This window comes from Belonocnema kinseyi, chromosome 6 (genome assembly GCF_010883055.1).
Source record: "Belonocnema kinseyi isolate 2016_QV_RU_SX_M_011 chromosome 6, B_treatae_v1, whole genome shotgun sequence".
Lineage (NCBI taxonomy): Eukaryota > Metazoa > Arthropoda > Insecta > Hymenoptera > Cynipidae > Belonocnema > Belonocnema kinseyi.
This window is the reverse complement of record NC_046662.1, coordinates 12,236,851-12,259,368: the sequence shown is the minus strand read 5'-3', so window position 1 is coordinate 12,259,368 and position 22,518 is coordinate 12,236,851. Positions and strand designations below refer to the sequence as shown.

The 22,518-nt window shown below is 24.4% G+C and overlaps 2 protein-coding genes across 2 annotated transcripts in view; one reads left to right on the top strand and one right to left on the bottom strand.

Annotated features, from left to right (window-relative positions):
- The window catches only part of LOC117174196 (SUN domain-containing ossification factor), a 165,397-nt gene that overhangs the window by 86,338 nt on the left and 56,541 nt on the right, over positions 1 to 22,518 (top strand). The gene's annotated exons all lie outside the window — the stretch shown is intronic.
- On the bottom strand, positions 7,142 to 14,408 carry LOC117174197. Its single transcript, XM_033363059.1, has 3 exons — positions 14,172 to 14,408; positions 11,146 to 11,322; positions 7,142 to 7,984 (listed from the first exon to the last, which is right to left on the bottom strand). The coding sequence occupies exons 1-3, from the start codon at positions 14,259 to 14,261 to the stop codon at positions 7,781 to 7,783; spliced, it is 471 nt and encodes a 156-aa protein (XP_033218950.1). The 5' UTR covers positions 14,262 to 14,408; the 3' UTR covers positions 7,142 to 7,780.

The window sequence follows — 22,518 nt, the reverse complement described above, 5'->3', positions numbered from 1 at the left end:
ATAGAACCTGAATTTTTTGGGTTCGAGGGGCAAATTTGGTCAAATTTAGAAATTGTCAAAGAATCCAAATTTCAAGTTCACAAAATGAAAATTTAACTGGCAGCTATTGAGTTTCTGAATTTATACACTGAAATCAATAAAATATAATTATAAAAAAATGTAATTATTTAACTTCTTGAATTTCACAACTCGGGAATTTTCCAATTCGGATATTTTATAATTCGGCAATATTCTGGCGGGTATTTTATTCGGGAATTTTGCAATTCGATAATATAATAAACAGTCGTGAATTTTATTATTCGGGAATTTTCAATTTCGGGAATTTTATAATTCGGAAATTTTATCATTCGAGAATTTTATTATTCGGGAATATTCCAATTCGGCATTTTTATTTTGGTAGTTTTTTGCTTTTCGGCAATTTTATTATTCGCGAATTTTATTATTCGGAAATTTTATACTTCGGGAATTTCACAGTGTCGGGAATTTTATTTTTTGGGATTTTTCAGTCGTCCCCAATTTTAATCGAAAATTGGATTAGTTGCATTTTTATTTAAGAAAAGTAATTCTTAAACAAGTCAATTTTCTATAAAACAGTTCAATTTTGTACCAAATTGAGTTTTCTACGGAATTGTTGAATTTTTTATAAACTAGATTTTTCATCAAAAAGAAATAACTTTCGACTAAATAAGATCAATTTTAAATCAAAAATTCAAGGGTTACATTTTACGTCAAAACAAAAAAATAAAATAAATAATAATCATTTTCATGCTACAAAGACGACTTTTTTGCAAAACAGTTTAATTTTCTACCATTTGTTAAAATTTCAAGCTAGAAATACAATTGTTTCTTAAAACAGTTGAATTTTTAACCTGAAAATATGAATCTTTAATCAAAAATCTCATTCTTAACTAAATAATTGAATCTATAACCGAAGAAGGAATAGTACTTGAATTTTCATTAAAAAAAATTAACTTTCAACGAAAAAAAAACGAATTTTCAGCCAGAAAAGATGATTTTTTATTCAAAAGAATGAATATTCTATCCAAAATGGCGAATGTTCAACGAAACTTGAATTTTCGGCAAAAAATTGAATTCTCAACGAAAAATGTATTATTAATTAATATTTTAATCAAAAGGGTTTTAATTTTAAATGAAAGGCAGTTGAATTAAAAAAGACCAATTTCCAACAGAATAATTGAACCATTAAAAAAAGCAGATTAATTATCAATCAAACAGTTGCATTTTTAACCAAAAACGGTTAAATCTCTATCAAGACATCAAGAGATGAATATTATCAAACCAAAAAGTTGATTATTCAACAAGAGTTCATTTTAACCAAACAGTTGAACTTTCAATTGAAAAAGATAAATTTTCCACTAAAAATGAAATTGATCAATTTTCAATTTAAAAAATTATTCTTCAAGGCCAGAAGATGACTTTTTTTACAAAACAGTTGAACTCTTAATTAAATTGATGAATTTTCAAACCAAAAAGACGAATTTGAAGAAAAAAAATGTTAAAATTAGACTTCGGCTATCTAGATTTTTCCAACAGAATTTCATGTTCAGAAATGGGAGTTCTGTAATGATTTTTTTCTACATTTTCCCTCTACTTTAGTACTGAAAGATCTCCTTATCTGCTCCACTTTTTATTTCTCTACTCTTTTTGCTCCAATGAATTTATGTCTCGTCTTTGTATCCTTTCTTGTGCGAAAAATTGAAGTTTTGAGGCTGAAGACTTCAAATCCCTCAATGAAATAGTGCCATTTTTTTGGAAAATGCTACAAATAAATTCAAAATTTTACATTTACACTTGGTTAGAGATAAAAAATTATCTAAATAGTGTAACGAACTTGAAAAATATTCTTTAGTGACCATAAATGATTCTTGTTTTTCTGTCCTATTGCGAACTAAATTATTTTACTATTTTAATTTATTATTTTTGATTGAAATTTCTTTCTTGTTGGTTGAAAAATCTACTATTGAATTTTTGGGTAAGAATTCATTTTTTTTCTTGTTAAAAATTTTATTGTTTGGTTCAAAATATAACTTTTTTGTTAAAAAGTTAAAAGAAAGTTGTAAAAATAAAAAAGTTAAAAACAAAATCCAACGTTTTTGTTGAAAATTTGCTTTTCTTTATTGAAAATTCAACAATTTGATTCACAATTGTTTTCTATATAGACTTAGATTTTTGTTTCTTTGTTAAAACTTGAATTATTTTGTGGAAAATTTGTCTTGTTGGCTTTAAAATTGAACACTTTGGTTGACATTTTTTTTCATTCTAGAATAATAAATTCTGTTGCTTAAAAATTCAAATATTTTGTTAAAGATTCATCTTTTTGGTTTGAAAGTTCATATCTTTCTGTGGAAATTTAACCACTTTTTGTAGAAAATGAAGATTTTTGGTTAAAAATACAACTCTTCAGTTAAAAATTTATCTTTTTTGGTCGACAATTCAACTATTTCGGTAAAAATTAATTTTGTTTTGTTTTACATCAACTCTATTTAATTTAAAATTGAAATCTTTCTGGGCGAAAGTATTAACTATTACATTTTTTGTTCAGAATTCATTTTTTTTTGCTTACAAATTCAATTAATTTTTTGAAAATACATTTTGTAATTTAAAGATGCATCTCCTTGGTCGATTTTTTTCATTGAAAGTTAATGTTTTTAACTGAAAAGTCAACAATTTGTGAAAAATTTAACTATTTTGTTGAAAATAACCTTTCTTACTAAAACTTAATATTTTCGGGCCCAAAATTAAACTGTTTGAAGAAAAATGATCTTTTTCAGTTGAAATTTAAACAGTTTGCTAGAAAATTTAACTGCTTGGTTGAAAACTCATTTGTTTTGTAAAAAAGTTCTCTTTTTGGCTTGAAAAATATTTTTGTTGGCTGAAAATTTAACTACTTTATTTTTTGTTCATAATTTATCTTTTTTAGCTGAAAATTATACTATTTTTTAGTTGAAAGCTCAACTATAAGGTTAAAAATTAATATTTTTTGCTTGAATTTTCGAAATTTGTATGGAAAATTCTATTATTTAGATTTAAATGCAATTGTTTGTTTAACTGGTTTATAGAAAATTCAACTTTTTGGTAGAAATTTAATCTTTTCTGGTCGACAAATCAATTACTTGATGAAAAAGATTTTTTTAGTGAAAATTTCATCTTTTTTGGCTGAAAAATCAACTACTTGGTTGGAAGCTCAACTTTTGATTTAGGAATCAATTTTTTTGAGTTCAAAATTCAACTGTGGTCGAATCTGGATTTACTGATTCTGGATTTAGTGTTTCCGATAATCGACGCCGCAACTCGGGGATGAGTGAGAGGAGCGGTAAAGGATGTGCGGTGTTCACTCAGGCGTGACAAAAAAGAGAAACAGGGGATAGACAAAACCGTTCCGATGCCTACATTCTAAAAAATATATTTTTTTTATTAATGGTCCATGACTCTAGTTAAAAATATAACTATTCGATCGTAAATGAACTTTTTTGTTAAAAATTCATATTTTTTATATTTTTTCAACTGTATTGTAGAAAAAGCGTCGTTTTGGCTTAAAACTTAATTCTTTCAACTTGAAATTGAAATATTTCCGAATATTAAATTCTGTTTGAACAATTGAAATGGCCGAAGTCCAATTTCTTGGGGGTGTTTTCTCCTCTAACCTTTCGGTTGAGCTTTTGCCTCTCTGGGGAAAACCCTTTATCTCTTAAAAGACCGGCCAAAAAGGATAGAGGAAGGAACTTTTGTTTCAATAATATACCGAAGTCGTTTTTCCAAACGTCCAATTCGGTTTAAAACGCTCTCGAGTTTTATTTGAATAACAAAAATGAAGGAATTCATCAACTTACGAGCGGCACTAAACATGGAAGAACTCATTTCTCAAGTTGAATGTCTGGGAAGTGGGAATTTAATTAAGGAACTGAATTAATATTATCTTGGATTCTTAATGCAATAATATTATTGCTAAAACATTTTATTTGGTCGAAAATTTAGAATACAGATTGTATACTATTTCCCCTCTTCCCCCTTTTTTTAAACAATTGCTTGATTTTTCTTTTTTAAGAAACTTTACCTTTTTTGCTTTTTCGCAATAAGACAATCCATCTATTTTCCGTTAAAAGTTGTTTCTTTATAATTGGAAAGTCTACTATTATATTTTTTGGCTCAAAATTCACCTCTTTTGGTTTAAAATTCTGTTTGGTTTAAAATTGGTTTATTTTGTTGACGATTCAACTACAGTCAAATCTGGATTTAGTGTCGGTTTTGGGGGTGCCGGTCACCATAAATCTAGTCTCAGAACTATTTAGTCTATCCACGGTTTCTCTGGTTTATCACGCCTGAGTGAACGCCGCACATTGAAATATGAACTAACTGGAAAAAATTCATTTTATTGGTTCAAAATTAAACTGTTTTTTTGAACATTCATTTGTGTCTGTTGGAAATTAATTTTTACAATTGAAAATTTAACTATTACATTTTTGATTGAGAATTAATCTTTTGATTGAAAATTCTAGTACTTAAATGAATGTTGAACTAGTATGTTAAAAATTAATTTTATTCGCTAAAAATGTAACTATTATGTCGAACATTTGTTTTTGTTTTTAAAATGGATTTTTTTAAATTGAAAATTTAACTATTCCACTTTTGTTTAAGAATTGAGCTATTCCATTATTTTAGTGAAAAAAAATTTTTTTTAAACTAAAATTGAATTAGTCCATTTTCGGCTGATAATGTATCGTTTTTAGTCGAAAATTTAACTTTTTTTTTATTAAAATGTTTTTTATTTCAAATTGCAATTTTTTGTCTGAATAAATGTGACATGAGATTTGACAGTGGCCGAGTGGTGGCGCTGGCTGTACTTCTGGGTCGAAAATTATTAACTTGCAAGGGGAAAATAATAATTTAATTTGGTAGAAATTGTTGATGTAAGTTATTTAATTTATTTTAATTATTAAAATACTTTTTTCATATATTTTTTTAAGAAAAATATTTGATAGCATATTGAATATCCAATAAATTATAATATTATACATATTGATATATTTATTTATTTTATTTATTTTAATTATATATATTGATAATGTAGAATAAAAAAGTGTATTTGTAAACCATAACTTTAAAAGCAATTGTAATGAATTTAAACTGTTTATTTTTTATTTTTCGATAACAACTTTAATTAATTCTTTTGTTAATATTATTCAAAATTCATACTAACAATAATTTGTGTTTTAAAAAAAGAGTTTAATGGCATATTTTACTTGTAACCTTTCGTTTAAATTAATTATTTTACAGTGCAAGACTTATTTCTTATTTTTAAAGGGAACAAAAAAGATTGCGCTCTTGAAAACAATTGTAACGAATTGAATTATTTTTTTCAGACTTTTTGATAACAACTTTTATTAATTATTTTTGTAATATCAGTTGAAAATGCATGCTACTAATATTACGCATTAAAAAAAGTTTATTTGCATATTTTCAACTAAATTTTCACTCTCTACATATATCTTGCTGAAATTTTCTTATAGTGCAACTATTTTTGTCAATTATTTTTAAGTTGAAGAATAAAGATTGTGATCTCTAAAAACAATTATAATGAATTTAATCTGTTTGAAAATTTGTTATTACCACTTTAAAACATTTGTTTATTAATATTATTGAATATTCATTTTACCTATAATTTTCGCTTAAAAAAACAGTTTAATTGCATATTTTACTCATTATCTATTGTTTAAATTTAAAAAGTTTATAGTATAACATTTATTTTTAAATTATTTTCAAGGTGAACAAAAAATTGCTATCTTCCAAAACAATAGCAACGAATTGAAATTTTTTAATTTTTTTAAAAACCCTTAAAAATAATAATTTTTTTTTATAAATTGTTTCATGAATATTAATTGAAAAAGTAAAGACTGATTCAAAGTTAAACTACTTTGTTAAAAATCCATTTTTTTTGTTTGAAAATTCAGCTTTTTTGGTAGAAAATTAATTTTTTTTATAAAAGTAGTTTTTTTGCAATTTCAATTTTGATTAACTGGAAATTCAACTATTCTATTTTTGGTAGAAATGTTATCTTTTTTGGTTAAAAATTCAACTGTTTTTTAGAAAATAGTAGTCTTTTTGACTTTAAATTTCAACAATTTAATGGAAAATTCTACTATTTTGCTTGAAAATTCATAGAAATGTTATCTTCTTTGGTGAAAAATTCAACTGTTTTTAGAAAAAATGTACTTTTTGGTTTGGAATTTTAACAGTTTCATGGAAAATTATACTATTTTGGTTGAAAATATAAATATTTGTTTTAAAATAATTTTTTTGTTTGAATATTCGTATTTTCGAGTTGGAAATTACACTTTTTTGAGGAAAATGTTTTTTTTTTTGTTAAATTTTTTTTAAACGTATAATTTATCTATTCCCTTTTTGTTAAAAATTGAACTTCTTTAGTTGAAATTTCAACTATTTGGTCGAAAGTTCAACTCTTTTGTTGAAAATTAATTTTTTGTGGTTGAAAATTCAACTACTTGTTTAAAAAATAACCTTATTTATAAAAAATTAATCTTTTCGAGTGTAAAAGTCAAATCTTCTCTACAAAATTCGACTTCTTAGCTTGAAAACTCAACTCTTCTGTTAAAACTGTGTTTTTTTTGTGTTGAAAACTAATTTCTTTTGGTTGAAAATTCACCATTTTTGGTTAAAAATTGAATAATTATATTGAAAGTATAATATGCTGTTGCAAAAATATTTTATTTAGTTCGAAAATGTAAATAGAAACTTAGAATCCACTTTAAGTAATTAAAAAAATTATCTTTAAATATTATTTTATTTTTTACGCAAAAAATGGAATATTTTACATTTTCAGACCAAAAAAAATTGAGTCTGCAATTGCGTTTATTACCCTTTGATATATCTATCATCCGTTTTATATCTAGAGTTCGTGTCTGGAAGACGTATCTTTTAGTAATAGGATTCTGACTATCTGCTTTGAAACCAAATGAGATTTTTGCCCCTCGCTTTGAAAAATACGCCCTAAAATTTGAAATGTGGATTTCTTTAAATAAATAAATGTATTTATTATAAATTTTATTTGAATAGAGTACAAAATCTTATAAAATGCATTCATTAAAATTAATGCAAAATATTTAATCTACGTAGAAAAATATCTTAGTATTTTTATTTTGTTAGTTTAGATCTAAACTTTCACTCTTATTTAAGCCCTTATTATTTAATTAATTCTTTCCGAAAATTTTCACCGCGACAGAGATAAAGTTGGATCAAGAAAAATACTTTTATTTGAATCTGCACTCTGAAAAAATATTTTCTTCAACCAAAAAAACTGTTTTCTTGTATAAACATGAAAATTTGGTTCAATCCAACAAAATATTTGATTGGCCCAACCAAATTTTGTTGTTGTGTAAACCAAATACTCCATTTGCCAAAATATTTGATCAAAACAATCAATAAAAGTTGGGTTAGCGAAATATTTTGCTGAAGCAACAAAAATTTTGTTGATTGAACTAAATAGTTTTCTGACTCTGTGGCCATATGACAAGGGATTTATAACCAAGGATTTTATCTTTTACCGCGTAGTAAATATATGAGTCATTGAAAAACTATGTCATTTAACAAATTATTTCAACATGCCCACCGCCTGAACAAAGATTGCGTCAAAACAGATTGTTGTTGATCAAATTTATTTCTGCCGAGGCTTCAATGATAGAATTTTGATAAATTATTTTAATTAATTAATAATTTTCGAGCTTCCGTTATTGAGTTTTCACTTTCAATCGTATTTTTTGATGAAGTGCGTGTCCAGTGCAAATACGACTGATGCCAAAATTGCAAAAATTCCACTGGACAGCATTTGATCGAGATATTTGTTCGAATTTTGAAAAATGAAATTACTGTCGTATTTGTCCCAGTCGTAGATCAAAACCACTCCAGAAGCAAAGCACAATAAGCAACCCAATGCGGCAAAGAGAAGGGCCTGAAAAAAATAGAATTTTTTAAAAATTAGGGATAAAAATATGATGCTTTTTTATTATTAGTTTATAATTATTTGATTGAAACCTTTGTTTTCGAGTTTCGGAATCTGTTTTATTTTTCATATTTATTATTTATTATGTATAAATCATTTTTGTACGAAAAAGAGACTAAAAGTACATTGGATTGTGTCTGTAAATTGAAATCATGGAGGTTAAATATTATCGAATTAGTTAATTATAGCAAATAATTAAATTTGAGAGTTCAAATAAAATACCTTTAAAATATAACTCTTGAAATGTGAATAATTTGCAATTATGTATTTTATACATTCAAAGTTTTCTATTTTAACTCTTTAAAATTGTAGAACTTTGAATCGTAAATCTTTAGAAATAAAGTTTTTTTAATTTTGAGGATATAAAATTATAATTTTTTATAATTTTGGTGATTTTCATTCGAAATTTCTACATTATGAAGATTTATAGTTTACAACATATCTTTTGATTTCCAAAATCATCCAAATTTATAAATTTTTAATTATTGCATTTTTTATGATTTATGCATTTGAAGCTTCATCAATTTGGAGGATTTAGAATTAAAAACACTTGGCTTTTGATCCTTAAAATTATTGAAACTGAATGATTTTTAGTTGTAAATTTTTGAAACTTTTAGAACCTTGAATTACAAATCGTTAAAATTGAGGACTTCTTAATTTTCGCAATTTACAATTAAAACATGTGCAATTTATGTGATTTATAATTTTAAATTATGTTGTTTTGATGCTTTACATTCACAATTTTATCCATTTTGTGGATTTAGAATTGGCAAAATTGAATTTTGATCTTCAAAATTATCAGAGTTTAAAGATTTTTATTTCGAAACCCTACAAATTGATGAATTGAAAACTACAAATCGTTAAAATAAAAAATTACTGTTGTAAATGTACATTTCTTGAATTATACAGTTTTTAATTTTTAAAAATTGCAATTTAAAATTATGCAAGTTTTAAGTTTTGCAAATAACAATTCTGTAATTTTTATGATTTACGCTCAAAATTTCTTGAATTTAAAAGATTTATAATTAAAAACTTGAGATATGATTTACATCATAAAAATTAGAAAGTTTGATTTACATGTCCTTCAAAACAACCAGCTTTAAATTCTAGCAGATATTCACAATTTGTAAATTGTTAAAATTGAGGATTTTTTAATGTTGACAATTTACAATAGAAAATTCTGCAAATTGTAAGATTTGCAATAAAAAATTTTGCACATTTTCTTTCCTTACAGTTTAGGCTCGAAATTTCATCAATTTAAAAGATTTAGAATTTAAAGCTTTACTTTTGATCTTCAAAATCATCAAAATCGTCAAAATCACACAATGGATTTTTATTTATACATTTTTTAAATTGAAGAATTAAAAACTGCAAGTAGTTAAAGTTAAAAAAATGGAATGTGAATTTTTTAATTTGTAGAACTTCAAATAGTCAATTTTGAAAATTAAAGAATTTTTAATTTTGAAAATGTACAATTGAAAATCATGCAAGTTTTAAATTTAATAATGAAAATTTCGGTAATTTTGATGATTTGAATTCGAAATTTCATTAATTTGGAAGATTTATAATTGAAAACGTGAATTTTGATCTTCAAAATCATCACAATTTAATGATTTTTAATAATAATTTTTTTAAATTTTCGTATTTTAAACTGTAAATTGTTAAGAAATAAAGAATTTTCAATTGTAATTTCGGAAATTAGAGAAGTTTAAGTTGTATATTTTGCAAATTGAAGAGCTTTTAATCTTATCAATTGGCAATTAAAAATGATGTAAGGTTTATGTTTTATAATTAAAAATTTTTTAATTTTGATGATTTAAATTCGAAATTTCTTCAATTCGTAATATTTTCAATCGATAACTTGACTTTTGATCTTCAAAATCATCAAAATTATCACAATTCAAAAATTTTTATTTATATAATTTCAATATTTAAAAATTTAAACTACAAGTTTGTTAAAAAAGAAGGTTTTCAAATGTAAATATTCCGAATTGTTGAACTTTGAATTGTAAATCTTTAAAATTGAGCAGTTTTTAATTTTGTCAATTTAAAATTAAAATTGTGTAATTCTTAAGTTTTATAATTAAAAATGCTTGAGTTCTGAAGCTTATTGGACATTTCATCAATTTAGAAGATTCTCAATTAAAAACTTGACTTGATCTTCAAAATCATTACAATTGAAGAATTTTATCAATACATTTTTATTTTTACAAAATTGAACATTCTTCAATTAAAAATCATCAGAATTGTATTACTTTAAAAGAACAATTTTATAAGTACATAATTTAAAAGTATACACATCAAAAGTCTTTAATTGCAAATCTTCAAAAATGGACCAATGTTTTAAAAAAATGTTCAAAATTGAAAAAAAAATTAAATAATTAAAAAAATTGATTTAAAATTGTATGAGTGTCGATCCAGCTATTTTAAAATTTATTTTAATTTATGATTATCAAATATATTTAATAGTTTAATATAGTACTTTAAATTAAAGCATATATTTTAATTTACTAACTAGGTAATTAAAATATTCTATAAAATCTCTCTTATCACAGATATGACTAATTCGGATGTAGAGCATGAACCATAAAAAATAATTATAGAGTCTAATTACATTTTTAGAAACAAGAAACGTTCTAAATTATTTATATAACAGAGTAAATTTGAATATCATATAAATTTTCAGTAAGTAGCGAGACATTTTGTTAAACTAGCCACCTAATTATGAAATAATTAAGGGCGTTCGTATTACATATTAAGTTGTGCAACGACTCAGTTACCGAAGCCTTTAAAATATTCTCTCAATTTAATTCTTTCACAATTGTTTATTTTTAACTATTTTCCAGAATCTAATTAATTAATTGATTAATTATTTTGTAAAAAAATTCAAAATGTAATTTAATTGTTTGTAAAGTACTTTAGAAAATTAAATTGTCCTGATTTAAAATCTAACGAATCAGGTGTCTTTATGAAGTTCAATTTTCTCACATGATCTACAAGTTCCCTCTTTTATTTTTATCTCCCTTGAAATTTCAACCGAACAGAACGTTCTCCACAGAATTGGGTTTCTCCAAGTTAAATGAATCCCTAGGGATGGATAAAAAACTCACCATTTTTTTGGGCTGCTTCTCGCCAATCAGATAGCAGACGATGATAATTGAGTTTATCAGAATATAGCCAGAAATCGATGTGAAAATGAGTCCCACATGGTGAAAATTCATTAGTTGTTTATGAGATTTGTTGTCTAAAGCGCCTACTAGTAGGGCAATACTGATAATGCAACAAACCTGTAATTAGCAGAAATTAAGAGCATCCCATTTTTTTAAAATATTAGGGCTTTAAAATTTTTAAAATAATAATTAACAATTTCGAGGGACGATTAAAAAATCCTGAAAAATAATGGGATTGCAGAAAAATCCCGAAAAATCCCGAAAAATATAATTCCCGAATTGGAAAATTCTCAAATAATAATATTTTTGGATAATACAATTTCCACACGTAACATTTATGGAATATGGTTTAAAACATAATAAAAGTTTTCTAAATAAAAAAAAAGCTTTTTTTTTATGATGAAATACTGTTTAGAAAAAAATTTTAAAATATTTTGATGCAACACTGAATACTTTTTCATAATTTTTTTTAGTCATAAAAATATTTTTAGCTATTAATGTAAGTTCTAATCAAAATTCACCAATTTAAAACTTTTGTTAAATACCATAAAGAATACAAAATTATACTAATAATACAATATAAAATTTTCAAAAAACAATTTTTTTGTTACACATTTTTTGAACAAGAAAATAAGTATTATCAGTTTGTTTTTAAAATTGATATAAATATAATTTTTATAAGATTCTTGAGAAAATTAAAAAATATTGTTGAATATTTCTGATGTGTCAACCAAAAATTTAGAAGATTTTAAAGAATTTTATTTTCTTTATTTTATAGGACGTTTTAAAATATTAGGAAATATTCGAGTCTTTTCAAAATATGCTTAGGACATTTAAATTTTGAAAGAAATCAAGAAATCCAAGTTTTTAAATATTTCTTATCTATTTAAAACATCTTAAATTCCTAAAAATATTTTTAACTGGCTCAAATTTTTCTTAAAATTTGAAAAATTATTTATTTTATTCTTGCGGAAACTTTCGAAATTCTGTTAAGGCTTCTAAATTTATCTTCAAAACCTTTGAGAGTCTACATTTCTAAAAAAATTTTAATTTATAATTCTATTCGATTCTTTTATATTCCTTTTAATATTTCTTGAATTTACTTCAAATTTTTCTTAAATTCTGCAAAATTGAAAAAATGGTTTCAAAACTTCTGAATATGTTTTAAACATACTCGAATTTTTTCTAATATTTTGTAATATATACAATATAATATATAGTTGTGCAAAGTGGTTTCTTTTTTAGTAGAAAACTTATCGTTTTTAGCTTACAATTCATGTTTTTTGTTGAAATTTAATCTTTTTTAGATGAAAATTCAACTATTTGGATGAAATTTGTTTGTTTTTTTTGTTTAAAATAAGTTTTTTTTCGCGAAAATTAAACTATTCCATTCTAGATTTTGAAAACGATCTTTTTTAAGATGAAAATTCAACTATACTTTATTCAAAATTCTTTGTTTCTGGTTGATAATTAATTTTTTGACTGAAAATTGAATAAAGTGAATAAAGTGGATAAATAATTTGCATTGGCTGAAACTTAGGCTTTTTTGGTTGAAAATTTATATTATTATTATTTAAAAATTCAATTATTATTTTTCATGGCAATTTAGAGATTTCAGTTTTTGTTAAAAATGATCTTTTTTTTTTGCTAAAAATTAAATTATTTGGTGGAAAATTCATGTATTTATTATTTTAAAAATTCATCTTTTTGAGTGGAAAAATAATCCTCTTGGTTGAAAATTCCTTTTTCTGGTTAAAAGATGAATCATTTTGATGCAAATAAATTTTCTATAGTAAAAATTTAACCATTTCATTGTCAAATATTTAGTTGAAAATTAATATTTTTGGCGAATCGTTAATTTTCTTGGTCCACATTTATTTGCGGTTTACAATGGAACTATTTTATTTATTGTTGTAATTTTTTATTTCAATTGCAAATGCAACTAGTTAATTAGAAAATTATGTAGTTTTTTGAAAATTTGTCATGTGGTTGAAAATTAATCTTCTTTGTTGAATATTAATTTGTTAACTGAAAATTTTACTATTACATTTAAGATTGAAAATTTATATTTTTTAGTTGAAAATTCAATTACTTGATGGAAAATTATTCTTTTTGGTGGAAAGTTAACCTTCTTTTGGGTGCAAATGCAACTAGTTGAAAATTAATTTGTTTTGGTTGAGGATTCAACTATTTTGTTGAAAATTCGTCTGTTTTGGTAGAAAAATTATATTTTTATTTTAAAATGCAACTGTTTGGAGAAAAAGTCATGTATTTTGTGGAAGATTCGTCTGAAGAAGAAATTCGTCGATTGATGAAAATTATTTTTCTTGATAGAAATTTAATCTTTTTGGTTTAAAAAAAAGATATTTTTTTTTGTTGAAAATTAAACTATTTGGCGTTAAATTGGTGTATTTGTTTGATAATTTGTATTTTTAAGTAGGAAATTAAGCCTATTAGCTGAAAATTCGGCTGTTTGATTGAAAATTAATTTATTCAAATAAAAATTCAACTATTTCATTTTTTGTAGATAAGTGTTCTTTTTTAGCTCAAAATTCAACTAGTTGATTGGAAATTCCTGTTATCTTGAAAATTCTTCTTGTTGCTTGAAAGTAAATCTGCTTGGTTGAATATTTATCTTTTTGATTGAAAATTCGACCATTTGGATATAAATTAATTTAATTTTTTTAATGCACTATTTTTACTTGAAATGTTGATTTATAGTGCAAAACGAACTTAATGCTGAAGACAATTTCATAAGATGTCAAACTGACCTACATCATAGGAAACCGACAATTTGACGGTAAATATAGCGAGCGGAAACGTAGCAGCTTTAGTGTGGACAGAATGAATGAATAAATGAATAAATGAAATATTATTATATGCAATTCCAAAATTTATTAAGCTCTATATAAAATATTATATCAAATTTGATGTAAAATGGATAATAAATTTTTGTGGATACTAACCAGTTCAATAACTTTACAAAAAAATGGTAACTCCTTGATATGGAGTTTCAGCCTCGAGACAACATTTGTACTTCCCCTTTCTTCCGGCATTCTCAAAATAGGCCTGATAGTGTTATTTAAATAATTTATTGAATGTTGTTCACCTTCCACTGCCTTATTTTGTCTCGATTTTTCGCGTTTCTTTTCACAACCGTTTATGGTTCTTCGACGAGCTTGAGAGAATCTAATTGTCAGTTACTGAGCAAGTGACATTCGTGGAGTAAATCCCCTCTTTCTTGATGTTAAGTGCATTTGTTTCGAAATAGAGATGACTCTAGTTCTAGTACTATACTTCTTGCAATAATATTTTATAGTTATTTATTAATTTTTGCAATTATAAAAAACTTTTTTTAATCTGTGGTAATAATTTGCTACTATTTCCAAAAAATGATACTAAAGACACTATTTTTAAATCAAAAAGACTCATTTTCAACCAAGAAAGATTTTTTAAAAATTCATTTTCAAAACAAATATTCGAATTTTCAGTCAAGAAGATTCATTTTCCAACCAAGAATACGAATTATCAACAAACTACATCCAATTTTCACAAAGTAGTTGATTAAAAAAAATGTATACAATTTTCAACCTACAACCAGAAAATACAAATTTTCTACCTAGAAGAAGAATTTTCAATAAAACGCATGGATTATTTACCAAATGGTTTAATTTTTACCAAATAGTTTAATTTTCAGTGAAAGTGGTTAATTTTCAACCAAAAAATACGAATTTTCCACCAAATATTTGAATTTTCAACTAAAAATTATTAAAATTTGCAATCATTAATGGAATAGTAAAATTTTCAATCAGCAAAATTAATTTTCAACCAAACAGTTAAATTTGAAAACAAAAAGTTGAATTTTCAAATGAAAAAGTTTATATTTAATTAAAAAATGGAATAATTCAATTTTTAGTTCCGAAAATGAATTTTTAAAAATTTATCCAAATAGTTTAATTTTCAACCAAAATAATATTATCTTTAACCAAAAGTGATGACCAAATAGTTGAATTTTCAATCATTAACAACAGTTAAATTTCAAAGTAATAATTAATCTTTCAACCAAAAGAGGAATTTTGTAATCAAAAAAATTTATTTTCTACCAAAAAATACGAATTTTCAACCAAGAGGATTATTTTTCCACTCAAAAATACGAATTTTCAACAAAAAAAATACATGAATTTTCTATCAAAAAGATAAATTTTCAACTAAAAAAAATCATTTCCTACCAAAAATAAAATCTTTAGATTTTCACGAAAAAAAAGGTTTTCTTTTGAAAAAGATGAATTTTTTTCAACCAAATAGTAGAATTTTCACCTACAAAAAGATAGATTTTCAACCAAATATAGTTGAATTGTCAACTCAGAATGTAAATTTTCTACTAGAACAGTCGAATTGTTTACAAAGTACATAATTTTCACCAAAAAGTTGAATTTTTAAATATAAATACAGATTTTCTACCAAAAATTACGTATTGTCAGCCAAGAAATTATTTATCCACCAAAAAGGTTAAATGCATGAATTTTAAACTAAAAAAAATCAATTTTCTACTAAAAAAATCATAATTCAAACTAATAAATGGAATGGTTCAATTTTCATTTAACAAAACTTATTTAAAAAAATGTTGATCCAAACAGTTGAATTTTCATCTACAAAATTACAAATTACAAAAAAAATGCACGAATTTTAAATTAAAAAAGATTAATTTTCTACTAAAAAATTAATGTAATATGGAAAGAAAATTTCATAAAAAATGTTTGAATTTTCAAGCCGAAAACTTGAGCTTTCAAAAAAACAGTTAAATTTCCAACCAAAACCATGGTTTTTCAACCAAGAATATTAATTTCTATCCAAAAAGAAGAATTGTTCACAAAATGCTGAAACTTTCGAACAAAATATGTGAATTTTTAAAAAGAAGATTAATTTTCTATCAGAAAAAGACGAATAAAGAAAGACGAATTTTCAACATAATTCGTAGATTTTTAACCAAATAGATGAACTTTGAACCCAAAACTAGATTTTTTTACCAGAAAAGACGATTTTTCAACAATTAAATAATAATTCAAGTTTCAAACGAGAAAATATCCATTTTGAACCCAAATGAGTACCTTCAGAAAAATGATTGTTTAAATTAAAAAATCATGTGTTTGACCCTACATCAAAGACAGAATTTGTTTGAATCAAATAAAAAAAATTTCAAATTGATCAATAGTTGAATTTTATACCAAATCGTTGATTTTTCAAGCCAAAAAGACGAATTTTCTATGAAACGTTTGAATTTTTAAACAACAAAAAAGTTAAATTTTTATTGAAAAAGTTACTATTTTTTAACAAAATAAAAAAAAGATATTTTCTACTAAAAATAATGAACCTTCAACCAAGAAAATGAACTTTTAAGTTGTTTAACGTTCGAACAAGGAGTTGAATTTTTAACCAAAGATGAATTTTTAACGAAAAATTCAATTTGTTATGTTTCCAAATAGAAATATTTTATTGAGAAATAAAAAACTGTTATATTCTACCAACAAAGACGTATTTTTAACAAAATACTTGATTTTTAACACACACAAAAATCGATATTTTCCGAAAAAAAGCGAGTTTTCATCAGAATACATAAATTTTTAACTAAGTATTTGAATTTTCAACCAAGAAGATTAATTTTATACTAAAAAGAAGAATTTTCAACTACATAAATAAATTTTCAACAAAAGCTATACATTTTTAAGGATATATTTGAATTTTCTATCAAGAAGATTAATTTTATACAAAAAAAAAACGAATTTTATACAAAATAATATAAATTTGTACTAAATAGTTGATTTTTATACGAAATTCTTTAATTTTTAACTTAAGAAGATGAAATTTAAACGAAAAGTGTAATAGTTTATATGTGAAGAAAAAATATTCTAATAAAAAATACAACATTTGGATTCAACTAACGAAGACGTATTTTCAACAACAGACTTAAATTTTAACTAAAAGAATTGATTTATACCCCAAAAAAGACGACTTTTTAAGAAAATACATATATTTTTAACCAAATAGTTCAATTGCTAGCCAGTCAGAATTTGACCTTAAATTTGGTTAAAGCTTGTAAAATAAAAGTCTTTTTGAATTTTCTCAAGAATATTAGTTCTATTATATTTATATAATTTTCAGAGTAAATAAACTCAAAAGAATCAATAATTATTCGTAATTTGCATTTTGTATTAAAAACTATTTTTTGCCTTCAATTTTAATTTGGTTAAAATTTTGTTTCTTTCTTTACTGAAAAATCTTTTTAGTTTGAAAATTCGTATTTTTTTGTTAAAATTTATTTTTCATATTCTCTTGGGTTACATTTAATCATGGTACGATATAATAATTTGAAAACTTTAAGAAACGAGTCAGAAGTGCCCAATTTAAAATAAAGTTCTTTTTATTCTGATAGAATAGCAAAAAGAGGAATTCACCTTTATTTTATTTCCAAGAGCTGCTTTCTGTCATTAAATTACTTTCACAATTGGGGTGGATGTAAAACTTTTTAGATATGCGTTAGGTAAAATATTATATATTTTTTTTCAAGATTATTATCTTGACTGACTATAAAATTAAGATTTATAATCTACTAAAAAATTTAATTTTACAATCACATTTGAAATTCTGAGCAAACTTAGGTCAAGTAATAACAAGGTCAAATCAATCCCAGTAGGCAGTATTTCATTTTATTTAAAAAATTGCGATTATTTTTTTTTAATGAAATTTATTGAATAAATAAAAAAGAGTAATAAATTACAAGAAATACTAAATTTGAAAATCTTTATATTAAATAGAATTTTTATGTTTAGCAATTTTATTAACTTTTAAACACGCAACATGTACTTAAAACACCCTCCCACATTCATTTAATTGAAACTCTGGACCTCGATTGCAATTAATGATATGTTCTTGACTGTCCTTCCGAGTTTGTAGAGTTTTGACCTCTCTTTTTTTTTGTAATGCAGACTGATTATGTGTAATAGGGTGACTCATTTTATTGAAAAAAATTATTTTCGAATCTAAACCTTATATTTCTATAAATATATTTTTCTTAAAAATGCGTTTAATTCCACTTGTATAAAAAATTACGAAAATGCAAATTACAAAATAAAATAAGTAAAATTGGAAAGCGTTACTTATTATAGAAAAATGCGAAACAAGTAAGAAAAAATTATTATTTCCATTCAAAATAAGATAGAAAATTGTCATTAAATTATTTATAATAATTTTATATATATACATATATTATTTATAATATTAAATTAAATATTTGTCCTAAAGAATTTTGGAAAACTCCTATTTAAAGCTTTACAAACTATCCTAAAATGAATTTTCAAATTAAAAAGAACAGCTTTTAGCCAAGAAATATTTTCCAGTCAATAAAGAAAAAAAATGTAGCAGAAATGTTGAATTTTCAACTCGAAAATATGAATTTTCCACACCAAAAATTAATTTTTAACAAAGAAATACTGAATTTTCAATGAAAAATGTAATAGTTGATATTTCACCTGGAAAATATTTGTATTTAAAATATAAAAATAGTTCGACTTAGCAAATGGAAACCAATTATTAATTAAATATGATTAATTTTGAACTAAACAGTTTTACTTAAAAGAAATTGATTTCCCACCAAACAGGAAGGTTTTTTTTAACAAAATACATAAATTTTCTGCCAAAAAAGACTAATTTTTCACAAAATTTATACACTTTTTACTAAATAGTTACATTTTCTAGAAAATTGTTGAATTTTTGAGTCGAGAAACCAAATTTTCTACAAAACAGTTGTATTTTTAACTCCAGAATATTAATTTAAAAAAAAACTAGTGTAATGTCTACCACAAAATGAGAATTTTCAACAGTAAAATTAATTTATAACCTATCAGATGAATTTTCAATAAAATAGTCAAATTTACAGATTCAAAATTAATTTTTAATAAAAAAAACTGAATATTCAACTAAAAATGTAATAGTTCATATTTAAACAAATAAACGGATTAGACCAGATTAATTTTAAACGAAACCGTTCTATTTAAAAAAAAAAAACAATTATTTTTCTGCACAATACATGAATTTTCCACTAAATAGTTGTATTTTCCACTAAATTGTTGAATCTTCTAGACCAAAATACGAATTTTCTACAAAACAGTTAAAGTTGCAAACAAAATAGTTTAAATTTAAGTCGAAAATATTAATTTTTTACAACAACAAAAAATAAATAAAATAAGTAACAAATCTTCAACTAAAGTTATAAATTTTTAACCAAAAAAATTAACTTTGATGAAATTAGTTTGATTTTCTACGAAGGAGTGGAATTTTAAAACTAAAAAGGTTCATTTTCAGCGAAAAATGTAATATTTGATGTTTCAGCCAAAGCCGATTTTGATTTTAAATTGAACGTAGTTGGATTTAACCAACTCAATTGATTTTTTAACAAAATTCTTGGATCCTCAACTAAAATAGATTCATTTACAATCAAATAGTTGCATTTTGAAAAAAAGACATTTCTGCCAAAAGCGATCAGTTTTTAATGAAACAAATGATATTTTGCCAAAAACATGAATTTTTAACCAAGAAGATTGATTTTCTACCGAAAAAGACGAATTTACAACAAAATACATTAATTTTTAAACAAATAGTTGAAATTCATACTAAAAAAGATCAACTTTAAATCCAAAATATAATAGATTTTCAGTTAAAAAATTAATTTTGGCAAAAGAAAGATTTTTAAATCAAATATATCAATTTTCTAAAAAAATTTTGAACTTATAAACCAAGAAGACAAATTTTTTAGAAGACAGTTGAGTTATCAATTGAAAAGGTAAATTTTGATTTTAATTTTTTCAAATAGTTGAACTTTCATCCAAGAAGTATGACAAAAAAAATGGTTGAATCTTCAACAAATTAATTCAAGTTTGAATTTAATAATAACATTTCGAAGTAAAACAGATAAATTCTTAACCAAACATCTAATAATAGATTCCTTAAACAAAAATAATTAACTTTAAACCAAAAACAATTACATTTAATTTAATTTTTAATGCTTTAAAAATATTAGGTTAGAAAACTGGAAACTTTGCTTAAAAAATAAAATTAGTTCGAGGTCTGGTATTATTAAAATTAATTTTTCCTGGAAACTTGGAAAAGTTGTAGACTTTTCTTTAGATGGAAAATTTAACGTTTTTATTTTATGTTATATTCGGAATTCCCTTACAATATCCAACGTGCTCTGCTTTTTATCCCCTTCCCTTTTTTTTCTTGTATATTCTTTTCAAGGTATTTCATATCACGCTACACATTCCATGAGATTGAATGTGGGACGATCCCGTGCGAAAAAGCGAGCAGTTACCATTTCAAGCATTTTTTTCCTAACTCGCTTAAAAGAGTCAAGGCTTTTCTCTCTTCATTCCAAGTGTAGTCAGATTTTTCATTTTCGTGTCTCACAAGTATTCAGTTTTTAAATTCACAGAAAAAAGTTGATCCTTTAATATAAGTAGTTAAGGGAGTTTCTAACTCAATATTCCTGTTACCGATACGTTACCGACATCGAGACCATTCGGCAGCTCAAGTGGTTTGTGTCCGTGCTAATTTTCTAGAATATCCTCGAAGTTTATCGATGACATCATAAAATGATTTTAAGGAATCTTAAGTAAACGAATTTTGCGTAAACATCCTTGATGAATAGTCTTGAAGATTCTTATTCAAAACTCGTTACTCGAAATTGAACAATACTTCGAGAATATTATATATTATTGAAAATTACTTTTTTTTTTAGCGGAAAATTTATAATTTTCGATTAAAATGCATCCCTTTGGTAAAAAATTGAACTACTTTTCTGAAAATGCGTTGTTTCTTTGTGTTAGAATTAACTAAGTGGGAGTAAGGGAGTTTCTAAAGCAAGACTTGTGTTACCAACACATTAACGAAATCGAGACCATTCCGCAGCTCAAGTGGTTCGTGTCCGTGCTAAGTTTCTAGAATATTTCTAGAATTTCTAGAGTTTCTAGAATACTCGAAATTGCACAATATCATTCTGGGACGTCCTCGGTTACCTTTGAGAATATTGAGTATTGTTAAAAATTCCTTTTTGTTGTTGTTGCCTTTGGTTGAAAATGGAACTACTTTTCTGAAAATTCCTTTTTTTGTTGAAAATTAATTTTCTTCAATGAAAATGTTTATAATTCAAAAAAAGAAATGTTTGTAATAATTTAATGTTAATAATTCCAGTATTGTTTAAAAATCGGTCTTTATCGTTGAAAATTCATATTTTGTAAAAAATTCAGTTTTATCATATCAAATTAAATATTCTGGTTGAAAATTAAACTATTTAGTCGGAAATTAACTTGGGGAATGAAAATTCAACATTCTAGTAGAAAATTAAACTATATACTTAAAAATTTAATTATTTTTTATGATAATTCATATATTTCGTTGAAAATTCGTCTTTTTTCGAAATAAAATCTTTTTTGTTGAAAATTCTTTTTTCTTTTTCTTTTTTTATGAGTTTTGTGAAAAATTATCTCTTTGGTGGAAAATCGAACGATTTGTCTGATAATTTGTTTTTTTTTGTGTAGGAACTAACCAAGTGTAGTCAGATTTTTCATTTCCACGTATCTCAAGTATTCAATTTTTAAATTCACAGAAAAAGTTCGATTTTCAAATGTAGGTAGCTAATTTAAGGGGTTTCTAAAGCAAGATTCCCGTTACCGAAATTTTACCGACATCGAGAAAATTCCACTGCTCAAATTGTTTGTATCTGTGCTGAGTTTCTAGAATATTCTTTAAAATTGCCGATAGTACTATGAAATGAGTATGCACAATTTCGAGTAGCGAATCGTGCGTAAACAATTTTGATAAATAACCTTGAAGTTGTTTACGAAACACGGGTTACTCGAAATTGCGCAATATAATTCCGGGACGCCCTCGGTATCTCGGTGACCTTCAAGAATATTCTAGAAACTTAGCAAGGATCACAACCCATTAAGTGGTAATGTAGGTAACATATTGGTAACAGAAATTTTGCGTTAGAAACCTCCTTACTTATCCACTAAAGTTACATTGTATTTTCTCTGATTTGAAATTCTTTCTGCACTGGAAAGTTTTTTAAGATCTGGGTCGGTTGGGGAATTTAATTTTAACATTGTTAGCGGAAAGAACTAGAAATCTCAGTGAATTCGAAGAATGAGGGTAAGGGTAAGGGTAAGGGTAAGGTTATGTAAGGGTAAGGGGTTAAAGCGAATAGTATAGTTATAGTTGGTTCTAGATTTGAAATGGAATGCAGTTTCTCCTGTCCGTAGA